Genomic DNA, 19441 nt, shown 5'->3' with positions numbered 1-19441 from the left:
CTGTACTTCCCTGTGTTTTGTGTCCCGTGTACTCCAAAGTAGCTTTGGGAATTTGGACTGGGGTTCCAGGTTTAAGCTGAGACCCTGTCTGCACCCTCAGGTGAACACAAAAGACTCCATAGTATAACGTGAAGATCCCAACACCCTCCAAAGAAGGGCAGAGGAGTTGCCTAGCCAGTAATTATCCCCCCCACCATCTTTAAAGTATTATTTCATTTTTGTTGATGGGACATTACAGTATACAAATTGACTACTCTGTTTCCTGCTGTACAACAGTATGATGATATACTTGACAGTGAAGCATTTTGGAATGGCTTGATATTGAGATTGATGTGTTGGTCTTCCTCAGCATTACATCTGAGGCCTGATATTGTTCAATTCACCAGTGTAATATCTCCTTAATTTGGGACTCTTGATTCGGATTTGTGGAGTATTCAGTAGTCCTTGTATACTGATATTTATTTTGGAGGGATCGTGTTTTTAATGGTTAGGGTCCTGGCTCCCCAGGAGACTGTCAGTATCTGCTCCTTGTGATTTACTTGTGAAGCTCAAAATGCAACAACCATAAACATTTGTAGAAAATTTCCAAACATGTAATTTATCTTTCTCCCTTTGCCCATGTTGAGGAAGATTTAAAACAAAAATTGTTCTATCAGTTTATCTAATGCTGCTTTTAATTCATTAGAACACTAAAATCCAAGAGTTTCTAATTTGCGGATCTGATGTATCACAGAAAGAAGACTTTGATCCTGATGGCTGGGAATACGCCCCGTTATTCGGTTGGAAATTCCATGTGAAACCGAATAAGGGAGATATTTATCGTCGCAGGCGTTGGCGGAGGAAGATGGTCCCCACGGAACAAGTGGGGCCAGCATCTATTTTTAGACTGGAGGGCTCTTTGGTATGATTTTATTGCGTTTGTGTGAATTGAAAAATGTTCATGATGAAAAGGGTAGCTGACACATGACTGCAGCAACAATAGTTGTGTGTGACGCCAACCAAATATTTCGAGATTCATTGAGGGTTATCCAGAACTGAAAACAGGGTCGGCGCAGCTGGTGGAGCTCCTGCCTCACGGCGCCAGAGGCCCAGGTTTGATCATGATTGTGTGGAGTTTGCATGTTCTCTCTGTGACTGGGTGGGTTTCCTCTGGGTCCTCCACATGCCAAAGACGTAATAATAATAATAATACATTTTATTTATGGGCGCCTTTCAAGACTCTCAAGGGCACCTTACAAAATTTAGTAAACAGAATACAAAACATGTAAGTGGAATGAAACAAAACAAAACAAAAAAAAAATAACGACAAAAAAAAAAAAAAATAAATAGTAAAGACATCAACAATACACAATTCAAAGACACAATTCAAAGACACAATTCAAAGAGAGAGCAGTGGCAGCTAATCGCGCCAGCGTTCACTCTCCCTTCCCCACGTACAGGTTTATAGATTAATTGGCCTCTGAAAATTGTTCTTGGTGTGTAACTAGAGGGCATAGGTTTAAGATGAGGGGGGAAAGATTGAAAAGAGACCCGAAGGACAATTCTTCATGCAGAGGGTGTTGTGAATGTGGAACGAGCTGTCAGTGGAAGCTTGGAAGTGATTAAAATGCTGACTGTTAAAGACATTTTGACAGGTGCAGGGGTAGCCTATTTCCTTCGCTCCAAAGATGCTGCCGCACCCCCTGAGTTTCTCCAGCAATTTTGTCTACCAATGACTCTAGGGCTCTTTTTCTTTCAGTGTCATGAACACGTGAGTGTGGAGGAGGATGAGTTTGTAGCTAGAGAGACGCCAAATGAAAATATCAACCTTTATGGATCGACGGCTCCTTTTGTAACATGTCTCCTGGACTGTGAGTTTAAACTAGTTCATATGTCAGCCATCATTATTCAGCACGTTTGCCGCTGGGTGACAAGTTCAATCTCACACCAGAGATTTAAGCACAAAATTCCCATCAACTCTCCCGCACAGTGCTACCTTGAATGTGACACTACAGTTACCTCAGCACAAAATGGCAAATTGAAAAGCTCACTATTTTGAACAATTTGGGAACAGTATAAGTTCTCCCGGTCCAGTATTTACCCCACAACCAAGGCTGTTAAGATCATTATTACTGTGTGTAAAGTGACTGCCATTTCCTGCACTGCACCTTTATATCAGTTTGTTGACTATGAAAAATGTTACCATAGCTAGAGTTTGTAAAGGGCCTGTCCCACTTACGCGACTTTTTCAATGACTGCCGGCACCAGTCATAGGTCGCTGAAAAATTTCAACATGTTGAAAATTCAGTGGCGACCAGAAAGACACTACGACTCTTTGGGTGACAAGGAGACCTCTCACGACCATACAGGCGACCTCTCACGACCATACAGGCGACCCCTGGCAACATGCCCCCTGGTGACACCCGCGACATATTGCCAGGGGTTGCCTGTATGGTCGTGCGTAGTCTCCTAGTCACCCAAAGAGTCGTGTCTTTCTGGTCACCGCTGAATTTTCTACATGTTGGAAATTTTCGGCGACCTATGACGGGTGCCGGCAGTCGCCGAAAAAGTCGCGTAAGTGGGACAGGCCCTTTAAAGTGACTGTGGAAATGTAAATCATGTTCTTTTAAAAAAAATACAAAAAGCTCTTACCTATTTATCTCTTTGCTTGGGTCTAAAGCGTAGTATTGTCCCCAAGACTGATCCAAAGGCTGAGTGGGGAGGTCAGTTTCTTCGGGCAGTGATGACATTCCTTCTGTCTTGAACCAATACAAAAAAGCGGGGGCAGAGTTGGTCAAACATTAAGTCACATTTTTGCACAGATCTTTTAAAATTAATTGAGCAGAAATTGACAGTTCTTTGTAATGTACTGCTTGGATGGGGCAACGAGTCTCAGAGCAATGTACATCACAAGCATTACCAAAGTTTCCTCAAACACAGTAGATTTTGAGGGTAGAAATGATTGGTTCACGGTGACGGGGAGAACCCAAATGATCCTCCTGACCAGTGTTATTTTCCGTCTTTTCGTGCAGCTCCTCTGGCTTTCCAGTTACGTGGCTACATCTATCAAGCAAGAGGTTTGCTTCCCACTGACAGGAGCAGCTTTGCAGGTTAGGACATTAATACGAAATGCAGAGTAGCAACTATTGAATTGCAGGCGTAGGTATATCATTTGAGAGAGAGAGAGAGCATGCATGTGCGTGCCATTTATGGTCTGTTATTTGCACTTTATCAGTTTATTTATTCATGTGTGTATATATTTATATAATAATAATAATAATAAATTTTATTTATGGGCGCCTTTCAAGAGTCTCAAGGACACCTTACAAAAATTTAGCAAGTAGAGGAAAAACATGTAAGGGGAATGAAATAAATAGTAGAGACATGACTAGTACACAAATTAAAGACAGAATTCAATTCAAAACACAATATGAGGCAATTCATGCACAGATGAAAAGGGAGGGGGACGTGGGGCTAAGGATAGGCAGAGGTGAAGAGATGGGTCTTGAGGCGGGACTGGAAGATGGTGAGGGACACGGAATTGCGGATCAGTTGGGGGAGGGAGTTCCAGAGCCTGGGAGCTGTCCTGGAGAAGGCTCTGTCCCCAAAACTGCGGAGGTTGGACTTGTGGATGGAGAGGAGACCGGCTGATGTGGATCTGAGGGACCGTGAGGGTTGGTAGGGGGAGAGGAGGTCAGTGAGATATGGGGGGGCCAGATGGTGGAGGGCTTTGTAGGTGAGGACCAGGATTTTGTAGGTGATCCGGTGGGAGATGGGAAGCCAGTGAAGTTGTTTGAGGACTGGAGTGATGTGATGCCAGGATTTGGTGTGGGTGATGAGTCGGGCGGCTGCGTTCTGGACCAGTTGGAGTCGGTTGATGTAGGTGGAGCTGATGCCAAGGAGAAGTGAGTTGCAATAGTCCAGTCGGGAGGAGATGAAGGCATGGATGAGTCTTTCAGCAGCAGGCGGTGTGAGAGAGGGTCTGAGTTTGGCGATGTTGCGGAGATGAAAGAAGGAGGTTTTAATGACATGGTGGATGTGAGGCTCAAGGGCGAGGGTGGAATCAAAGATCACGCCAAGGTTGCGGGCCTGGGGAGATGGGGAGACAGTGGTGCCGTCGATGGTGAGAGTGGGGTTATTGATTTTGCTGAGTGTGGCTTTGGAGCCTATGAGGAGAAATTCTGTCTTATCGCTGTTGAGTTTGAGGAAATTATGTTGCATCCAGGTTTTTATAGCTGACAAACAGGAGTTGATATGGGAGAGGGGGGGGTTGTGGGGGGATTTGGTGCCAAGGTAAATCTGGGTGTCATCAGCGTAACAGTGGAAGTCCAGATTGAAGTGGCGGAGTATCTGACCAAGGGGGAGGATGTAGATGATGAAGAGGAGGGGGCCGAGTATGGAGCCTTGGGGAACGCCTTGAGTGACTGTGGCTGTAGCAGAGGTGTGGTTATGGAGAGAGATGAAGTGGGATCTGTTGGAAAGGTAGGAACGGAGCCAGCTGAGTGCAGAGCCTTCAATGCCGAGGTCTTTGAGTCTGGTGAGCAGGATGTTATGGTTCACTGTATCGAAGGCTGCGCTCAGGTCGAGGAGGATGAGGATGTTGAGGGAACCAGTGTCAGCAGAGGTGAGGAGGTCGTTGAGGACTTTGAGGAGAGCAGTTTCTGTGCTATGGAGGGGGAGAAAGCCAGATTGGAGGGGTTCAAGTAGGTTATACGCAAGGAGGTGGGAATGAAGTTGTGACGCAACGATACGCTCCAGGGTTTTTAGTAGAAAGGGGAGGTTTGAGATTGGGCGGTAGTTAATGAGAGAGGAGAGATCAAGACCAGGTTTCTTTAAGATTGGTGTGACAGCAGCAGTTTTGAAAGCGGAGGGGACAATTCCTTGGGACAATGAGGAGTTGAAGAGATTAGTGAGGAATATGGTATATGGACACACTGATCTGTTCTGTATTCATGCCTACTATGTTCTGTTGTGCTGAAGCAAAGCAAGAATTTCATTGTCGGGGACACATGACAATAAACTCTCTTGAATCTTGGTAACACAGGGAATTGTCTACTTTATATGTTTTAACAGAACATGTATATTCCGGCTCATACCTCTCTGTGTGTTTTTAAAGGAAAATGCCATGCACATCTTCCTTAATCTTTCCTCCTCTCGTTGTCTAGCTCGGCCCTCTACTATCTGATATTTCCAACCTGGAAAGTAGACTCTGACTATCCACCCTACTGGGTTTGAATTTGAATTTTGTTTCAGATCCTTATGTCCAGATGTCATTCTTGTACCAGAGCAGGAAGACAGATGTTATCAAAGGAACAGTGAATCCAACCTGGGACCAAACGTTGATAGTTGAGGACATTGAAATCTATGGCAACATCAGGGAACTAGTGGAAAACCCACCATACATCATGCTGGAGATGTTTGACAGTAATCGTGTGGTAAGCTACATTTTTTAAGAATTTGAAAATGATTCTATGTTTTGACTCAGCAGGTCAGGCAGCATCCATGGAGAACATGGATAGGTGAAGTTACGGGTCGAAACCCTTCCTCGGGGTTGTCCTACTGAGTTATTCCAGCATTTTGTGTCATTCCTTGGTAAACCAGCATTCTTGTGATAGAAAGGAACTGCAGATGCTGGTTTATACCAAATGTAGTCACATGGTGCTGGAGTAACTCAGCGGGTCAGGCAGCATCTCTGGACCGAAGAAGGGTTCCGACCCGAAACGTCACCTATCCTTTTTCTCCAGAGATGCTGCCTGACTCACTGAGTTACTCCAGCACCTTGTGTCTCTCCACAGTTTCTTGTTTTTGTATCTTAACTGATGCCACTACTTTAATGCCCCAGTTCCAATGGTTAGAAAAATCACCCTATTCACATGTGCTGACAGATCTACTGCAGAGTGGGCCTGCATCAGGTTGACAGATGCAATGCCGTGTAATTGCTGCAGAATCACACCAACCATAACAGATGAGTTACTAAAGGTAGACACTACCCTCAGTTGCATGAGACACTCTGTAAATAGTACAGTGTTGACTGAGGATTTGAGTTAGTGTGCCTCAGTCTTCTGACTTCGTACTCCCTTGCACTAACTGTAGTAAATGTTGATTAAAGCCAAATGATCAGCAAAATGGCTATTAAAGCAGTTCCCCAGTCATGCATTTGTGATTTGCTTCACCTTATGGGCATTTCAGATCCATATTCTCACCGGCTGTGTAATTCTAATATATGTTCTTGCCAGTTGTGTAGTTCCAGTCCGCGCAAGGCAGTTACACAGTCGGATCCATGCCCAGTAATTGCAGCTTGCATGTCCATGTAATTTTATTAATTGACTATTCCTAACTGGGAAAAGTGGTAACTTTGCCCCTCCACCTCTGGAAAGAATAACTTAAGCTAATTATGACCCTCTGTGTATGGTTGTGTGGAGTCTCAACCTTGGGCTTCTATTTGATTGGAATAACAGGAGCTGAGCAACAAATACGGTAGAAGCCATTTGCCCCAATGTGGCTGATGGGCCCTTTGGCAGAGTAATCCGTAATTTGTCTCTGTCCCAGTTGGTGACTGTTTTGTAATGTGCTTATCATTAAAGAGCTGTATTGATTTTAGTTTGATTTTTCTCCAGAGCAAGCATGAATATATGGGCGGGACCTTGTGCTTCCCAACTGTGACGATGGATTCTTCTTCGCAGTACGTTCCCATGCTACGTTGGTACCCAGCCTTCAAAGGAGAGAGGTTTAGTGGCGAACTCCTTATTTCCTGCGAGCTATTTCTGAAACAGAAAGTAATTGGTGTTTTTGTGTTTACAAAAGTGCAAATGTAACATGTAACCCGAAAAGTTGTATCGAGAAGCTGAAACAGCTGAAAAGTTTTCTTTGCACAGATAAGATAAAGGATTTAATAAAATTATGAGGACATCCAATAGATTAGATATGATATTAGGTTTACTGCTGGCAGGGAACCGGTAACGTGGGTGTAAGGTATTTGGGAGATTTTTAAAAGATGTTATGATCGGAAATGCACTGCTTACAGGAATATTGGAACATATTTGACTGAGCTCATGGGGCATGGAGAGGGAGCATGATGATGTGGTCTAATGTTGAGGATCAGTCCCCGCCATACTAAATGGCTTGATAGGCTCAATGGGCCAAATGGCCGCCTCCTATGTTCTATGTTTGATTCCTAGATAACATAATTTGATTAATAGTTTCTGTGGAGGGAGAAAAGCCAACAGACTCCTGTTTTCTCATCACTGATGCAGCCTGACCTGCTGAGCATCTGTGACATGTTTTGTGGAGAGAGTTTAAGGTTGCAATGGTCCTTGTGAGATTGGGATGTTTTCCTGTTGCAGGATGAGGATCAGGACGTGCCCCCGCGTCCTCCCTTGAAGGATTCTGACACATATATGGTGCCTCCGGGAATTCGACCACAGCTACAGATGACCATGATTGAGGTGAGCTTGCCTAGCTTGTACCATGTGCTTTCTCCCATACGGTGGTGCAGCGGGTTGAGTTGCTGCCTTAGAGCGCCAGAGACTGACTATGGGTGCTTGTCTGTACTTAGTTTGTACATTCTCCCCGTGACCTGCGTGGGTTTTCTCTCGGATCTCCGGTTTCCTCCCACACTCCAAAGGCGTACAAGCTTGTATGTTAATTGGCTTGGTGCAATTGTAAATTGCCTTAGTGTGTGTAGTATTAGTGTGCGGGGATTGCTGGTCGGCATGGACTCGGTGGGACGAAGGGCCTGTTTCCACGCTGTGTCTCTAAACTACAAAACTAAACCACTCCCAAAGCTACATACTAAATGCTTGTGGTCTCTGTGCTGTGCTGCTCCACTCCTCTCCCACCCCAACTCGGCTTCTATCCACTTTGCTCATCTTCCTCTGTTATCACCCATCCCCTCCCAAAGCCATGCATCTGTGCCCCCCTTCCCCAGATTATACCATTCCCTGCAATCCCATCTACCACACATGGGGGCTAAATGCCTCATGATAGCATTTTGTGAAGAGTAGGAAATCTCTCTACATTTCCTGGCCAGTTTTCATCTCTCGACCAACATAAAATATTTAGTTTTCATAATTTATTTACAAGAGCTTGCAGTGTGTAGACTGATTGCTGTTATTCCTATGTTGCAATAGAAACATTTAGTTGGCAGTAAAGTATTTTGGCACGTGTTGAGATTGCACAAGACTCTCTAGAACCGTTTCTGATTTGTTGCTCAGGTTCTGGCCTGGGGATTGAGAAACCTGAAAAACTACAACATGCTGAGAGTGACGACCCCAAGCCTGGTAGTGGAGTGCAGCGGAGAAATGATCCAAACGCCACCCATCAAAAACTACAGGAAGAATCCAAACTTTCCGAGCTCCATCTTTTTCATCACAGTGGTTGGTCCAAGTGTTAATTCTCTTTCTAATGTTCCCAGCATAAAAACAACTTGATCAACTGCATATTTTGGATTTTTACGTTGGCATCTTATGATTAAAAAAAAATTTTCACTGGTTTTAAATATAATTCTGCATTCCCATGCCCACCTCCTTTCCCCTAAATTTGCAAACTCCATGTGCTGACTGCACGCTATTTCACACCCAGGAGGGGACCATGGCGAGTACAATCCTGTCTTCACTTGAAATTCAGATGGAGTGATTTTGAGCAAGATTTGCTGAGTGCTAATCTTTAATTCTGGCAAGTTTACCCTCGCACCAACCCAGGGATCAACAGTTTGTGATCAGGAATAATGATCTGTGCAATTCTTCATTAGCATGCATGAGATGGGCCAAAGGGCCTGATTTTTAATATTTCCAGTAATTTTCAAACCTTTCTTTGGTCGCCCTAACCTTCTGCAACTGTTCAACCATGCACTCTTAGCATTCCATCATTATCAGATGTTCCTGAATATTGGAATTTCCATTAAAAAAAATCTTCATCCCTCTGGCGTTTTTGTGTTTCAGTAATGGTGACTGGTCTTGTTACTTGTTCATAACATCATGTTTCAACCAGTTTCCATTAGTTTGATAATAACCTGTGACGGTACTTTCATTGGTATAGTAAAGGGGCTGTGTAAAACGTATAACAGAAAGCGCCTGATAAATGACCCCGCTAAGTTGAAAGTATCAAAAGAGATGGGAAACTTTCTCAGATATCCCAACCCTTAAAGAATGACAGTAAACTTGCGGCCCAACCTCCAGTCTGCCAGCCCTTTGGTTATTTCCACTGCATGGGAATAACAAACCTGTCATAAGAGTAGTGACGAAAAAAATGTTGGAAATAGCCAGGAGGTCAGGCCCCCGATCTGAAAGGTAAAATCTTGCTCTCTCTACACAGTTGCTGTCTTACCCTGAATTTTTACATCATTTTATATTGTATTTTGGTTTCCAATGTCAGCAGTTTGCGTTCTGACTACCAAGGGAGTAGCGCAAATCACCTAGCCAGAGAATTATTGAGATGTTCTATGGCAAACTGGAGCTTCCTTATTGTGGGGCTGATATTCACAGTGTGAATTGGATGGACCTAGATCTCAAAATCTTGATCTGGTGAAGAGAAGATGTTTGAATTAGTGAGCTGCTTACTTACCTACATGTCACAAAACACTAAGGTAATTGGCCATTGCTAACTGCCCCTTAAGAAACACCTTCTCTACACCAGATGTTGATGAGCTGCCCCCTTAAATATCACAGCCATGTGCTAAAAGTACTTGCATGTTGCAACTGGGTAGTGATTTCCAATATTTAGATCCAGGAAAAGCGATGATACTTTTCCAAGTTAGGACAGTGCAACGCAGAGGGGAATCTGCAGTTGACAATTACTCCACATGTTTACAACCATTGACTTTCTAACTGGTGGACATCATAGGTTTGATGTCAACTGTCAAAGTAGTTCAGAAATGATTCAGAAGCGAAACTGATTTATGATCATCACCTTGCGTCAGTTTCTACCTGTAGATCCTTTCTTCAGTCCTCCCATTGTGCTAAAAGTGATGGATTATCGACCATTTGGATACAGACCAGTGGTGGGACAGAGCACGGTGAAATCACTCGACGAGTTCATCATTGACCCTTTTGCTGGGTCAGCCAACAGCGAAGGTAATACTTTATCTTCCACTTTCTCAATCCCCATTCAAGCTGTAGCAAACTACACATACCAATGCCACAATGTGCCTCATTTGAACCCATTCATTTGTCCCATCAAACTCCCCTGCTCTGGGCAAAAGACTCGATCTATTCCTCTCATGATTTTATACACCTCTATAAGATCACCCCTCATCCTCTTGCGTTCCATGGAATAGAGACCCAGCGTACTCAACCTCTCTCTGTAGCTCACACCCACTAGTCCTGGCAACATCCTTGTAAATCTTTTCTGACCCTTTCAAGCTTGACAATATCTTTCCTGTAAAATGATGCCCAGAACTGAACACAATATTCTAAATACGGATCAATTAACCAACAAACCCGCACGTCTTTGGGATTTGGGAAGAAAACAAGAGCACCTGGAGGAACTTCCCGCAGTCACAGGGAGAATGTACAAATCCCAGACAGACAGCAACTGATGTCAGTATCGAACCCGGGTCTGTGGCACTGTGAGGCAGCAGCTCCACCAGCTGCCCACTTAGCCTTGGGTGAAGTGTGAAGATCAGTATCACAGTGGGCAGTGTAATACTCCAACAAACTACTGGGAGCTGAAAACACAACATGTGTTGTGTGACCTTGTATTTAAAACTGAGTTATATATGTTTTAATGGAATTATATCCTTTTCTTCCTAAGATCCCACTCTAACTACTACTGCAAGTTTTCACGTTGAAACACCTAACATTGAGGTAAGACACTGTACTTACAAATACTGGAAACTATATTAAGACCATATTAAGACAGGAGTAGAATTAGGCCATTTGGCCCATTGACCTACTCTGTCATTCGATCATGGCTGATCTATTTTTCTCTCTCAATTCCATTCCCCGTAACCTTTGACTCCCTTACCAAGCAAGAACCTATCAATCATCGCTTTAAAAATACCAATGTATTCGCCTACACAGCTGTCTACCAACCGCTGGCTAAAGAAATTCTTCCCCGTCTCCAAACTAAAATTGCATCATTGTATCGTGAGGCTGTGCCCCGTGGTTCTATACTCTCCCTTTACTGTAATAATAATAATAATAAATTTTATTTAATGGGCGCCTTTCAGACATCTCAAGGACACCTTACATAGTAATCGGAATAACATATATTCTGAATATAACAAGTAATAAAGACATCACAGAGACACAAATTAAAAACAGAATTCAATCCAAAAACAGAAAATCAAAAACACAGTGTGAAGAGGGAGCAGCGGCAGCCAAAGCGCGCCAGCGTCCACTCTCTCTTCACGGCAGCCATCTTGGACACAGACCTACAGGACTACAATTAGACAAAAAAATCATCCCCCCACAGTGGATAGCACTGTGGAGGAAGGCACAATGTCCAGTCTCCACCCCATGTTCACCCCAAAGTCAGGCCTATTGAGGCCACCGCAATTGCCTCTACAGAGGCCCGATGTCCCTGGCCGTTCTCACCAGGTGGTCTTGCCCCGGCGTCGGGAGAATCCTCTCGGCAGCTGGGCCACCTGGAACGGCCGCTTCCTGGTTGGAACCCGCGGCTGCCGAAGCCGACAAGGCCGCGCCGGTTTGGAGCTCCCAATGAAAAAGTCGGCGCCGCCTCTCCGCACTGCCGCCTCTCCGCACGCCGCCTCTCCGCGCTCCGCAGACCCGCAGCCCGGAGATGTTGCTCTCGGCGGTCCAGCTCGCCAGAGCTCCAGCGCGTCGCTCCAGCGCGGCGACCCAGGCAAGGCATCGCCCGCTCCACTCCGCTCCGCTCCAGCGCTCCAATGCTGTGCCGCCGCCGAGGCCGAGGTGCTGGGCGGTCCCCGCCAGGAAACGGCGCTCCAAGCCCGCAGGTAGGCCACGAGGACGGGTCGACGGACAGCCCGGAGAAAAGGCTGCCACACCGACCAGGTAGGGACCTAGAAATAAAGTTTACAACTGTAAACATCTGTAAACATTACTGTAAACATCCTTCCCACTACATCTAGGCCCTTCATTATTCAGTAGTTTTCAATGAGATCCCCTCTCATTCTTCTGAACTCCAGCGAATACTGGCCCAGAGCCTTCAAACGTTCCTCATACCCAATCTTCTCTGGGATCATTTTCCTAAACCTCCAATGGACCCCCACCAACGCCAGCACTTCCCAAAACTGTTCACAATACTCCAAATATGGCATCACCAGCGTCTCATAAAACCTCCGCTTGTGAATAATGGGTAATTATTTAATGTCCAATTTTTCCAAATGTCACAACCTTTGATAAAGAAAGAAGAGCTAATTGCTGGAAGTTCAACAGCTCTAAGGTGATAAAGGAAGGGGAAGAGTTGTGAAGATTTGTTGGAATTCTATGTGGATAATTAGGAATCTCACTCAATTTAAAAACGTGAAAATAATCAGATGCAGCCTGACACGCTTGGTGATTTGAGCAATTTGCACTTCTTTCAGATGCCCAATAGTTTACAGGATTTTTCTCATGTATTATATGATGTTTTATGTTTCTTAATAGTGTGTAGGATTGGGATTAAATAGAGGAAGGAAAATATCTTAAGAGTTAGAACAGTAAAAATACAACTCCACCACTGAATTTCCGGCAACTGAGCCTAGGGTGCCAGGAAACCGGTGGTGGACCTGTGCTGTAGTGAGTTGAATGATAACATTGTCAGATGTGGCACGCACATTTTAATCTGAGTTGAAGCTGCACTGTCTTTCAGAGTTCAGAAACAGAGGAAGTAACATTGGAACGGGAAGCCCCCGAAGGAGAATTGGTGAGTCTAGAATAGAAATGGTGCTGGTTTCTCCAGGGTAGGATCCTGCTGCTAAAAATATACTTCACAGCTGCTTCCAGATCTTCCACTAACTTTGCAACTCTCCTGGAGATCTCCCCATTCTTGAGATTTGAGTTGCTGCTGGCATCTCCAGGACGAACTAATCCTATGGTCGTGCATTCCAAATTCTCACTCAAGTCTCTTGAGTGAAGTGGTTTCTTTGGAGTCATTTGAGGCGATTGGCTGAAGGGGAGATGCAGGATCACTATTGCCCTGGAATCGCTGGAATGCATCATCTCAAAGGGTAGTGAGAACCAATCGTCTCAAAATGAAGTTGTAAAAGCACTTGAAGGAAAAGCTGCAATGATTTATGCAAGGAGATGAATTGGATTAATTGGATAGCTCTTACAAAGTACCTGTATAGCTACAGTGGGCCAAATGGCCTGCCTGTGCATTGTATTAATCTGTGACTAGAATCTTGTGGCTTTATAAGTACCAACTTTGGCCCAGCTTCAGAAATATGTTCCATAAAATCGATACTGATATTATATTTCTGTTTTGTATTTTCTCAAGGAAGATGATGCCATTGATTGGTGGTCTAAATTCTACGCCTCATCTGGGGAGCATAATGAGTTTTCAGACTACCTGCTACAGGGATACGATATATTACGGGTAAAGTGTGTTACCCCTGGATACCTTCTTCCTGACCACCTGTCACTGGGCATTTATCATCGGTCGATTCACTTAACCACCTCTGATGCACCCATCACTCTTGTATCGGCTGATCTACATGCCTCACGGTCCAGCAAAGCATCAACATCAAAGCTTTTGTCCTTGGTTTCAAATTCCTCATTGCCTTTGATTCTCCACCTTCTCCATCTCAGCAACTGCCCAGAAATTCTGCAGTCCAATTCAGAGCTCTGTGCATTCCCTCATAAAGCAGGCTCCCAGTGTGCCAAGTTCTGAAATTCACCTCACTATATAACTCCATCATCTTGGATAGTTATTTTAAAAAAAGTATCCAAAGCAAAACATAGTTCTGGAGGAACTCTGTAGGTCAGGCAGCATCTATGGAGGGAACGGACATTTTGGGTCAGGGCTAATATTTTGAGTAAGCCCTAGAATACCAGTATTTACGATTCAAATGTGCTATACACCCATCACCCTTTTTGTGAAAATGTTACCCCTCGGATTCCTATTAAATCCTTTCCCCTTCACCTTGTACCTATGTCCACTGGTCCTCGATTCCCCTACTCTGGGAAAAAGACTCTGTGCGTCTACCCGATCTATTCCTCTCATGATTTTATACACCTCTATAAGATCACCACTCATCCACCTGCACTCTCAGTAATAGAGACCCAGCCTACTCAACCTCTCCCTATAGCTCAGACCCTCTAGTCCTGGCAACATCCTCGTAAATCTTCTCTGAACCCTTTCAAGCTTGACAATATCTTTCCTGTAACATGGTGCCCAGAACTGAACACTATATTCTAAATGCGGTCTCAACAACGTCTTATACAACTGCAACATGACCTCCCAAGTTCTATACTCAATACTCTGAGTGATGAAGTCCCATGCACCAAAAGCCTTTTTGACCACCTTATCTACCTGCAGCTCGATCTTCAAGGAAGCATGCACCTGTACTCCAAGGTGCCTCTGCTCTACAACACTTCCCTGTCCCTCCTCCCTTCCAGCTTTCTCCCTCCACCACAATCAGTCTGAAGAAGGATCCTGACCCGAAACATCACCTATCCATGTTCTCCAGAGATGCTGCCTGACCTGCTGAATTACTCCAGCACTTGGGGATTTTTTTTGTAAACCAGCATCTGGAGTTCCTTGTATTCCCGTTAATTTCCTCCTTGCTTTTTCTCTGGCACAGGTGTATCCAAGTGCGCTGGAAGATGTGCCGCAATTCCAGGGCCTTCAAGATTTCTGCCACACCTTCAAACTCTACCGGGGAAAAGCATATGGTGATACAGAGGATCCCTTAATAGTGGGAGAATTTAAGGTAATTGACACAAGGCATTCATCTATATTGGTTTAGTCCAGAGAATTTTAGTCCCTCAGCTCTCGAGCTTTTCCATCAATTGTTCATAATTCATGTTTTTTTTTTTGCCATTCTGGTTTGACGTTTAATGTTTATTTTCAGGGTTCATTTCGAATTTATCCTCTTCCAGAAGACCTTTTAAAGCCTCAACCCCCGTCCCAGTTCCGCCAGTTGCCTTCTAGCGAACCCCAAGTGTGTCTAGTGAGAGTTTACATCATTCGAGCTCTCAGCCTCCAGCCTAGGGATCGGAATGGAACGGTATGTGTTTGCTGTTTTCAAAAATTTGAAAAATCTGGGAGTGAGTAGGTAAGAATTGGTAGAAATCTATAATGGGCCCATCGGCCCTTAAAAGAGGACATACTGATTAGCATTCTACATTTCTATTGTTTTGTTTCACAATTGGTTGTGGTCTACATGGCACTGCCTAAAGGGCAGTGTGAATACATTTGCTTCCACCTTCCAGAAGGAAATTAAACTAACTATTGGAAATAAAAATGTACAAGAATGGAGTAATGGTCATATTATTCCCTCCCAACCCCACCTTGTCTGGACTCCCAGCCTCAGGAAATTGTCTGTCAACACCTGGGCGTCAGTTCATCTTAGGTTCTTGCGTGTCGTAATGAGATCATCTCTCATTCTTTGAAACTCTTGCGTATGGTACTCAATTTCTCCTCATAAGACAACCACCTTCAAGTAAAAGCTAAAGCAAAATACTCCAGGTGCTGTAAATCTGTAAGAAGAAAATACTAGAAATATATCCTGAAAGAGTTTGTAGTTGGAGAAAAAGTTAAGGTTTAAGGTGGAGATCACACTCAGGCCAAATGTTTGTTTCCCTGAGGCCATGTGTCTTTGGAGCTCTCTTCCACAAATGGCAATGGAAGCGCTCTTTGAATATTTTAATGCAAGAGGCAGATAGATTCCTGTAGTAATGAGCTAAAAGGTTACTGTCATTGAATTTTCATTCCTTACGGCTATGACCTCATTTAATGGCAGAACAGACTTGAGAGACCAGGTGGCCTCTTACTGCTCCTATTTTGTAAATTTATAATTAATGTCCTGTGACACCCATCCTGTTTTCAAGAGATGCTGCATGGCCCGTTGAGTTACTCTTGCACTTTGTGCCTCCACCAATGTAAAGCACTTTGGTCAACAAGAGTTGTTTTTTTAAATGTGCTATAGAAATAAAAGTGACGTGACTTGACTTTGTGTCTATCTGCAAGTTGTTACTGGTGATTTTAAACTTTGCAGGCTCAAGTACTGGGAACTGTAGTAATGTGGTTTTAGTAGTTTAAAGAACCATGAAACATCAAGGCAGCGCTTAGCATGAACAGGCCATCAGACGTATTGTTAATTCATTGACTATAACTATTCTTTTGATAGTGTGACTCCTACATTAAGATCTCAATTGGAAAAGCCTTAATTGATGATCGAGAGCATTATGTTCCGAACAATACCAACCCTGTGTTTGGCAGGTAAGCTGCTTCTTAGATTTAAATTTGGTGCAGTGCAGTGAATTTGCTTTGAATAATCAAACTGAAAAAGGGGCAATAATGTCTCCTTTGTTACTTGCTATTTCTCCTCTTGGTTTACAACCTACCTTGAGAATGGCAGTATTACTTGTCAGTTGTAATAATAATGATAATAATGGATGGGATTTATATAGCGCCTTTCTAATACTCAAGGCGCTTTACATCGCATTATTCATTCACTCCTCAGTCACACTCGGTGGTGGTAAGCTACTTCTGTAGCCACAGCTGCCCTGGGGCAGACTGACGGAAGCGTGGCTGCCATTCTGCGCCTACGGCCCCTCTGACCACCACCAATCATTCACACACATTCACACACATTCACACACAGGCAAAGGTGGGTGAAGTGTCTTGCCCAAGGACACAACGACAGTATGCACTCCAAGCGGGATTCGAACCGGCCACCTTCCGGTCACCAGCCGAACACTTAGCCCATTGTGCCATCTGTCGTCCCAATGTAGAGAGAAACTGACCTACAGGAGGAGGAAGCACCTTGGGCTCGGGGAATTATTCAAATAAAAATGTTTCCAATGGTATAATTTCTTTTCGCAGAATGTTTCAACTTTATACCACCATCCCACTGAATAAAGATCTCAAAGTTGAGGTGTATGACTACGATATGATCACTCAGGATGACAAAATTGGGGAGACGGTTATTGATCTGGAAAACAGGTTCCTGTCACGTTACGGAGCACACTGTGGCCTGCCCCGAACATACTGCATGTAAGTTGATGCAAACCTGGACTCCTCGGGATAAACGTCATCTTTGCAGAATAATATTAACTCGGGCAGGATCTTGTTGAATGGCACTGGGGCTGGAAGGCCTATTCCTGCTCCTTTTGTTTCAATATTCTATGTTATGGGAAGAACCTTAGTTTTGTGCAATTGGGCCAAACGTCCTTGCAAGCGGAGTTGATGCTAAGAGCTGACTTGTGGTTAAGGAAGGTGGGGCCAATGTGCTCTGCCCACAGTGAACATGGAACATAGAACAGTTCAGCCCAGTGACGGGCCCTTTGGTCCAACATGTCTACGCCAAACATGATGCCGTTAAATTAATCTCCTCTGCCTGCATGTTATCCATATTCCTCCATTCCTTGCATTCTCATGTGCCTATTTAAAAGCCTCTTAAATGCCACTATTGTACCCACCTGTGTGTGTGTTTTTGTGTGTGGTGCGCTTGTGTCTGCGTGTTTGTGTTGTGTGTGCGTTGCCCCATGCATCTCCTTTACATTTTGTTCCTGTCACCTTCATAAGATCATAAGTGATAGGAGCAGAATTAGGCCATTCGGCCCATCAAGTCTACTCTGCCATTCAATCATGGCTGATCTATCTCTCCCTCCTAACCTCATTCTCCTGCCTTCTCCCCATAACCTCTGACACCCGTACTAATCATGAATCTATCTATCTCTTCCTTAAATATATCACTGACTTGGCTCCATCGCATTTAAAGCTGTTTAGCGTCTTTCCATTAACTCTACACTTTCCCCTAACATTTGATCTCTCAAAGTGCAACAGCTCACACTTGCTCAGGTTAAACTCCATCTGAGGAGAGGGGCAGAAAGTACTGGGGAGATTTACTTCTCTGCCTGCTATGAAGCTGGTTGAGAGTGAGTGGAGGAATGTAAACTAATTCTCAGGAACATGGAGAATAAAGGTTCTGTATTTGGTATATTTCCCCGCAGAAGTGGCCCCACTCAATGGAGAGATCAGCTCAAGCCGACAGAACTGCTGAACAACCTGAGCAAACTGAAGAACTACGATCTGCCTGTAATTCAGAACTCAGGCAGGAGGTTTAACATTGGAGAGAAAGAGTTCCTGCTGGAGGACTTTGGTAAGGTGCGGGTGCATGTGGAATAGGCGTAGAATCAGGGGTTGTATTGGTCAGGATAGGCTATGGGATGATGAGAACAATAATTATGCAACATACTCACTGGAGCTGAATGGCCAGTTCTGAAACTAATCCTTTGGCTATGTCCTGATCTTTCTTATGTTGACTTAATTGAATGATGCACACGGAATTAGGTTGTTTAACCCATGAGTTCTTGGGCAGAGCTAGCCAGCTGGTCCCATCTCCCTTGCAGTTTCCCCATTGTCCTATAAATATTCCCCTCTCTAGTATCTATTCAAGTCCCATTTGAAAGTTACTGTTAAATCAGTTTCATATTCAGACTATATATTTCATATCGAAGTAACATGTTATCTGATTATTTTACCCTATGTTGCTTCTGCTTTTGTATCATAAAATAGTAATCAGTGGTCCCTGTACCTTATTGGAGATAGTTTACCTGTGTTCACTCTGTCTAAACCCTTTGTGACTATGAACATCTCTATCAGATCTGTTTTATTTTAATCATCACAGCTGCAGAGGAACATTCCCAGTTTCTTTATCTTTGCGTTACTTTTTTTTGCCTCCGGTTAAGTTCAAGTTAATTCCAAATGCAGCTCTTCATGGTTGATCTCTGAAGGTCTGGTGCCCTGCAATTGTTGGGACCAAACCATTGTTTAAAAAAAAAACCTGATCAATTAAAGAGTTATTGTCTGAACCGTGTCTAAACAACTTTGATAGCAGATTCCTCGCATTCAAGATAGCACTTGGACAACAAGGATTGGACTCGGATGAAACCATTCATTCCAGTCATTTACAAAAGAATAAACTTGAAAGATTTCTATTGTCTAAAAGCAATCAAAATAGCTGCATGTGCTAGAAATCTGAAATTTAAAAAATGAAACATAGTTGGGAATCATGAAATATCCCCAGACCAAATGTGGGGTTAGATGAAGCCTAAAGCTCCTACATCACTGGAACAATGTCTTTGTTTATCGAATGCTCAACTATGTTTCCCCATTTCTCTGGCTGCCCACCCTGTATTTTCTGAGATTGCATGGTGATGGATGTCATCTTTGCATCTGAGACTAGCTATGTCTTTTAAACAGTTTTTTAAAATTATTAGCCTAAATTCTGGAATGTTCTCGGAACCATCATTTTAAAGTCCAGGTCTGTCCAAAATATCGGTCATTAATCCCTATCCGTCCTTGTGGAAACAGTTTGGCAGGTTTGCTGCTT

The 19441-nt window shown here is 43.9% G+C and overlaps 1 protein-coding gene across 1 annotated transcript in view; it reads left to right on the top strand.

Moving 5' to 3' along the window:
• LOC116967326 (myoferlin-like) overlaps window positions 1-19441 on the top strand; it is a 55490-nt gene that overhangs the window by 23368 nt on the left and 12681 nt on the right. The window contains exons 27-42 of the mRNA XM_033013827.1: window positions 734-901; window positions 1739-1850; window positions 3012-3089; window positions 5233-5414; window positions 6597-6755; window positions 7323-7424; window positions 8193-8354; window positions 9896-10049; window positions 10729-10781; window positions 12751-12804; window positions 13378-13476; window positions 14684-14812; window positions 14954-15109; window positions 16232-16323; window positions 16930-17100; window positions 18060-18208. Of these exons, the coding sequence (XP_032869718.1) occupies window positions 734-901; window positions 1739-1850; window positions 3012-3089; window positions 5233-5414; window positions 6597-6755; window positions 7323-7424; window positions 8193-8354; window positions 9896-10049; window positions 10729-10781; window positions 12751-12804; window positions 13378-13476; window positions 14684-14812; window positions 14954-15109; window positions 16232-16323; window positions 16930-17100; window positions 18060-18208 (2020 nt within the window). The remainder of the gene's footprint in view (window positions 1-733; window positions 902-1738; window positions 1851-3011; window positions 3090-5232; window positions 5415-6596; window positions 6756-7322; window positions 7425-8192; window positions 8355-9895; window positions 10050-10728; window positions 10782-12750; window positions 12805-13377; window positions 13477-14683; window positions 14813-14953; window positions 15110-16231; window positions 16324-16929; window positions 17101-18059; window positions 18209-19441) is intronic.

The sequence above is a fragment of the Amblyraja radiata genome, chromosome 39 (genome assembly GCF_010909765.2).
Source record: "Amblyraja radiata isolate CabotCenter1 chromosome 39, sAmbRad1.1.pri, whole genome shotgun sequence".
Lineage (NCBI taxonomy): Eukaryota > Metazoa > Chordata > Chondrichthyes > Rajiformes > Rajidae > Amblyraja > Amblyraja radiata.
The sequence above is the reverse complement of the archived record's forward strand: the minus strand, read 5'-3'. Positions and strand labels throughout refer to the sequence as shown.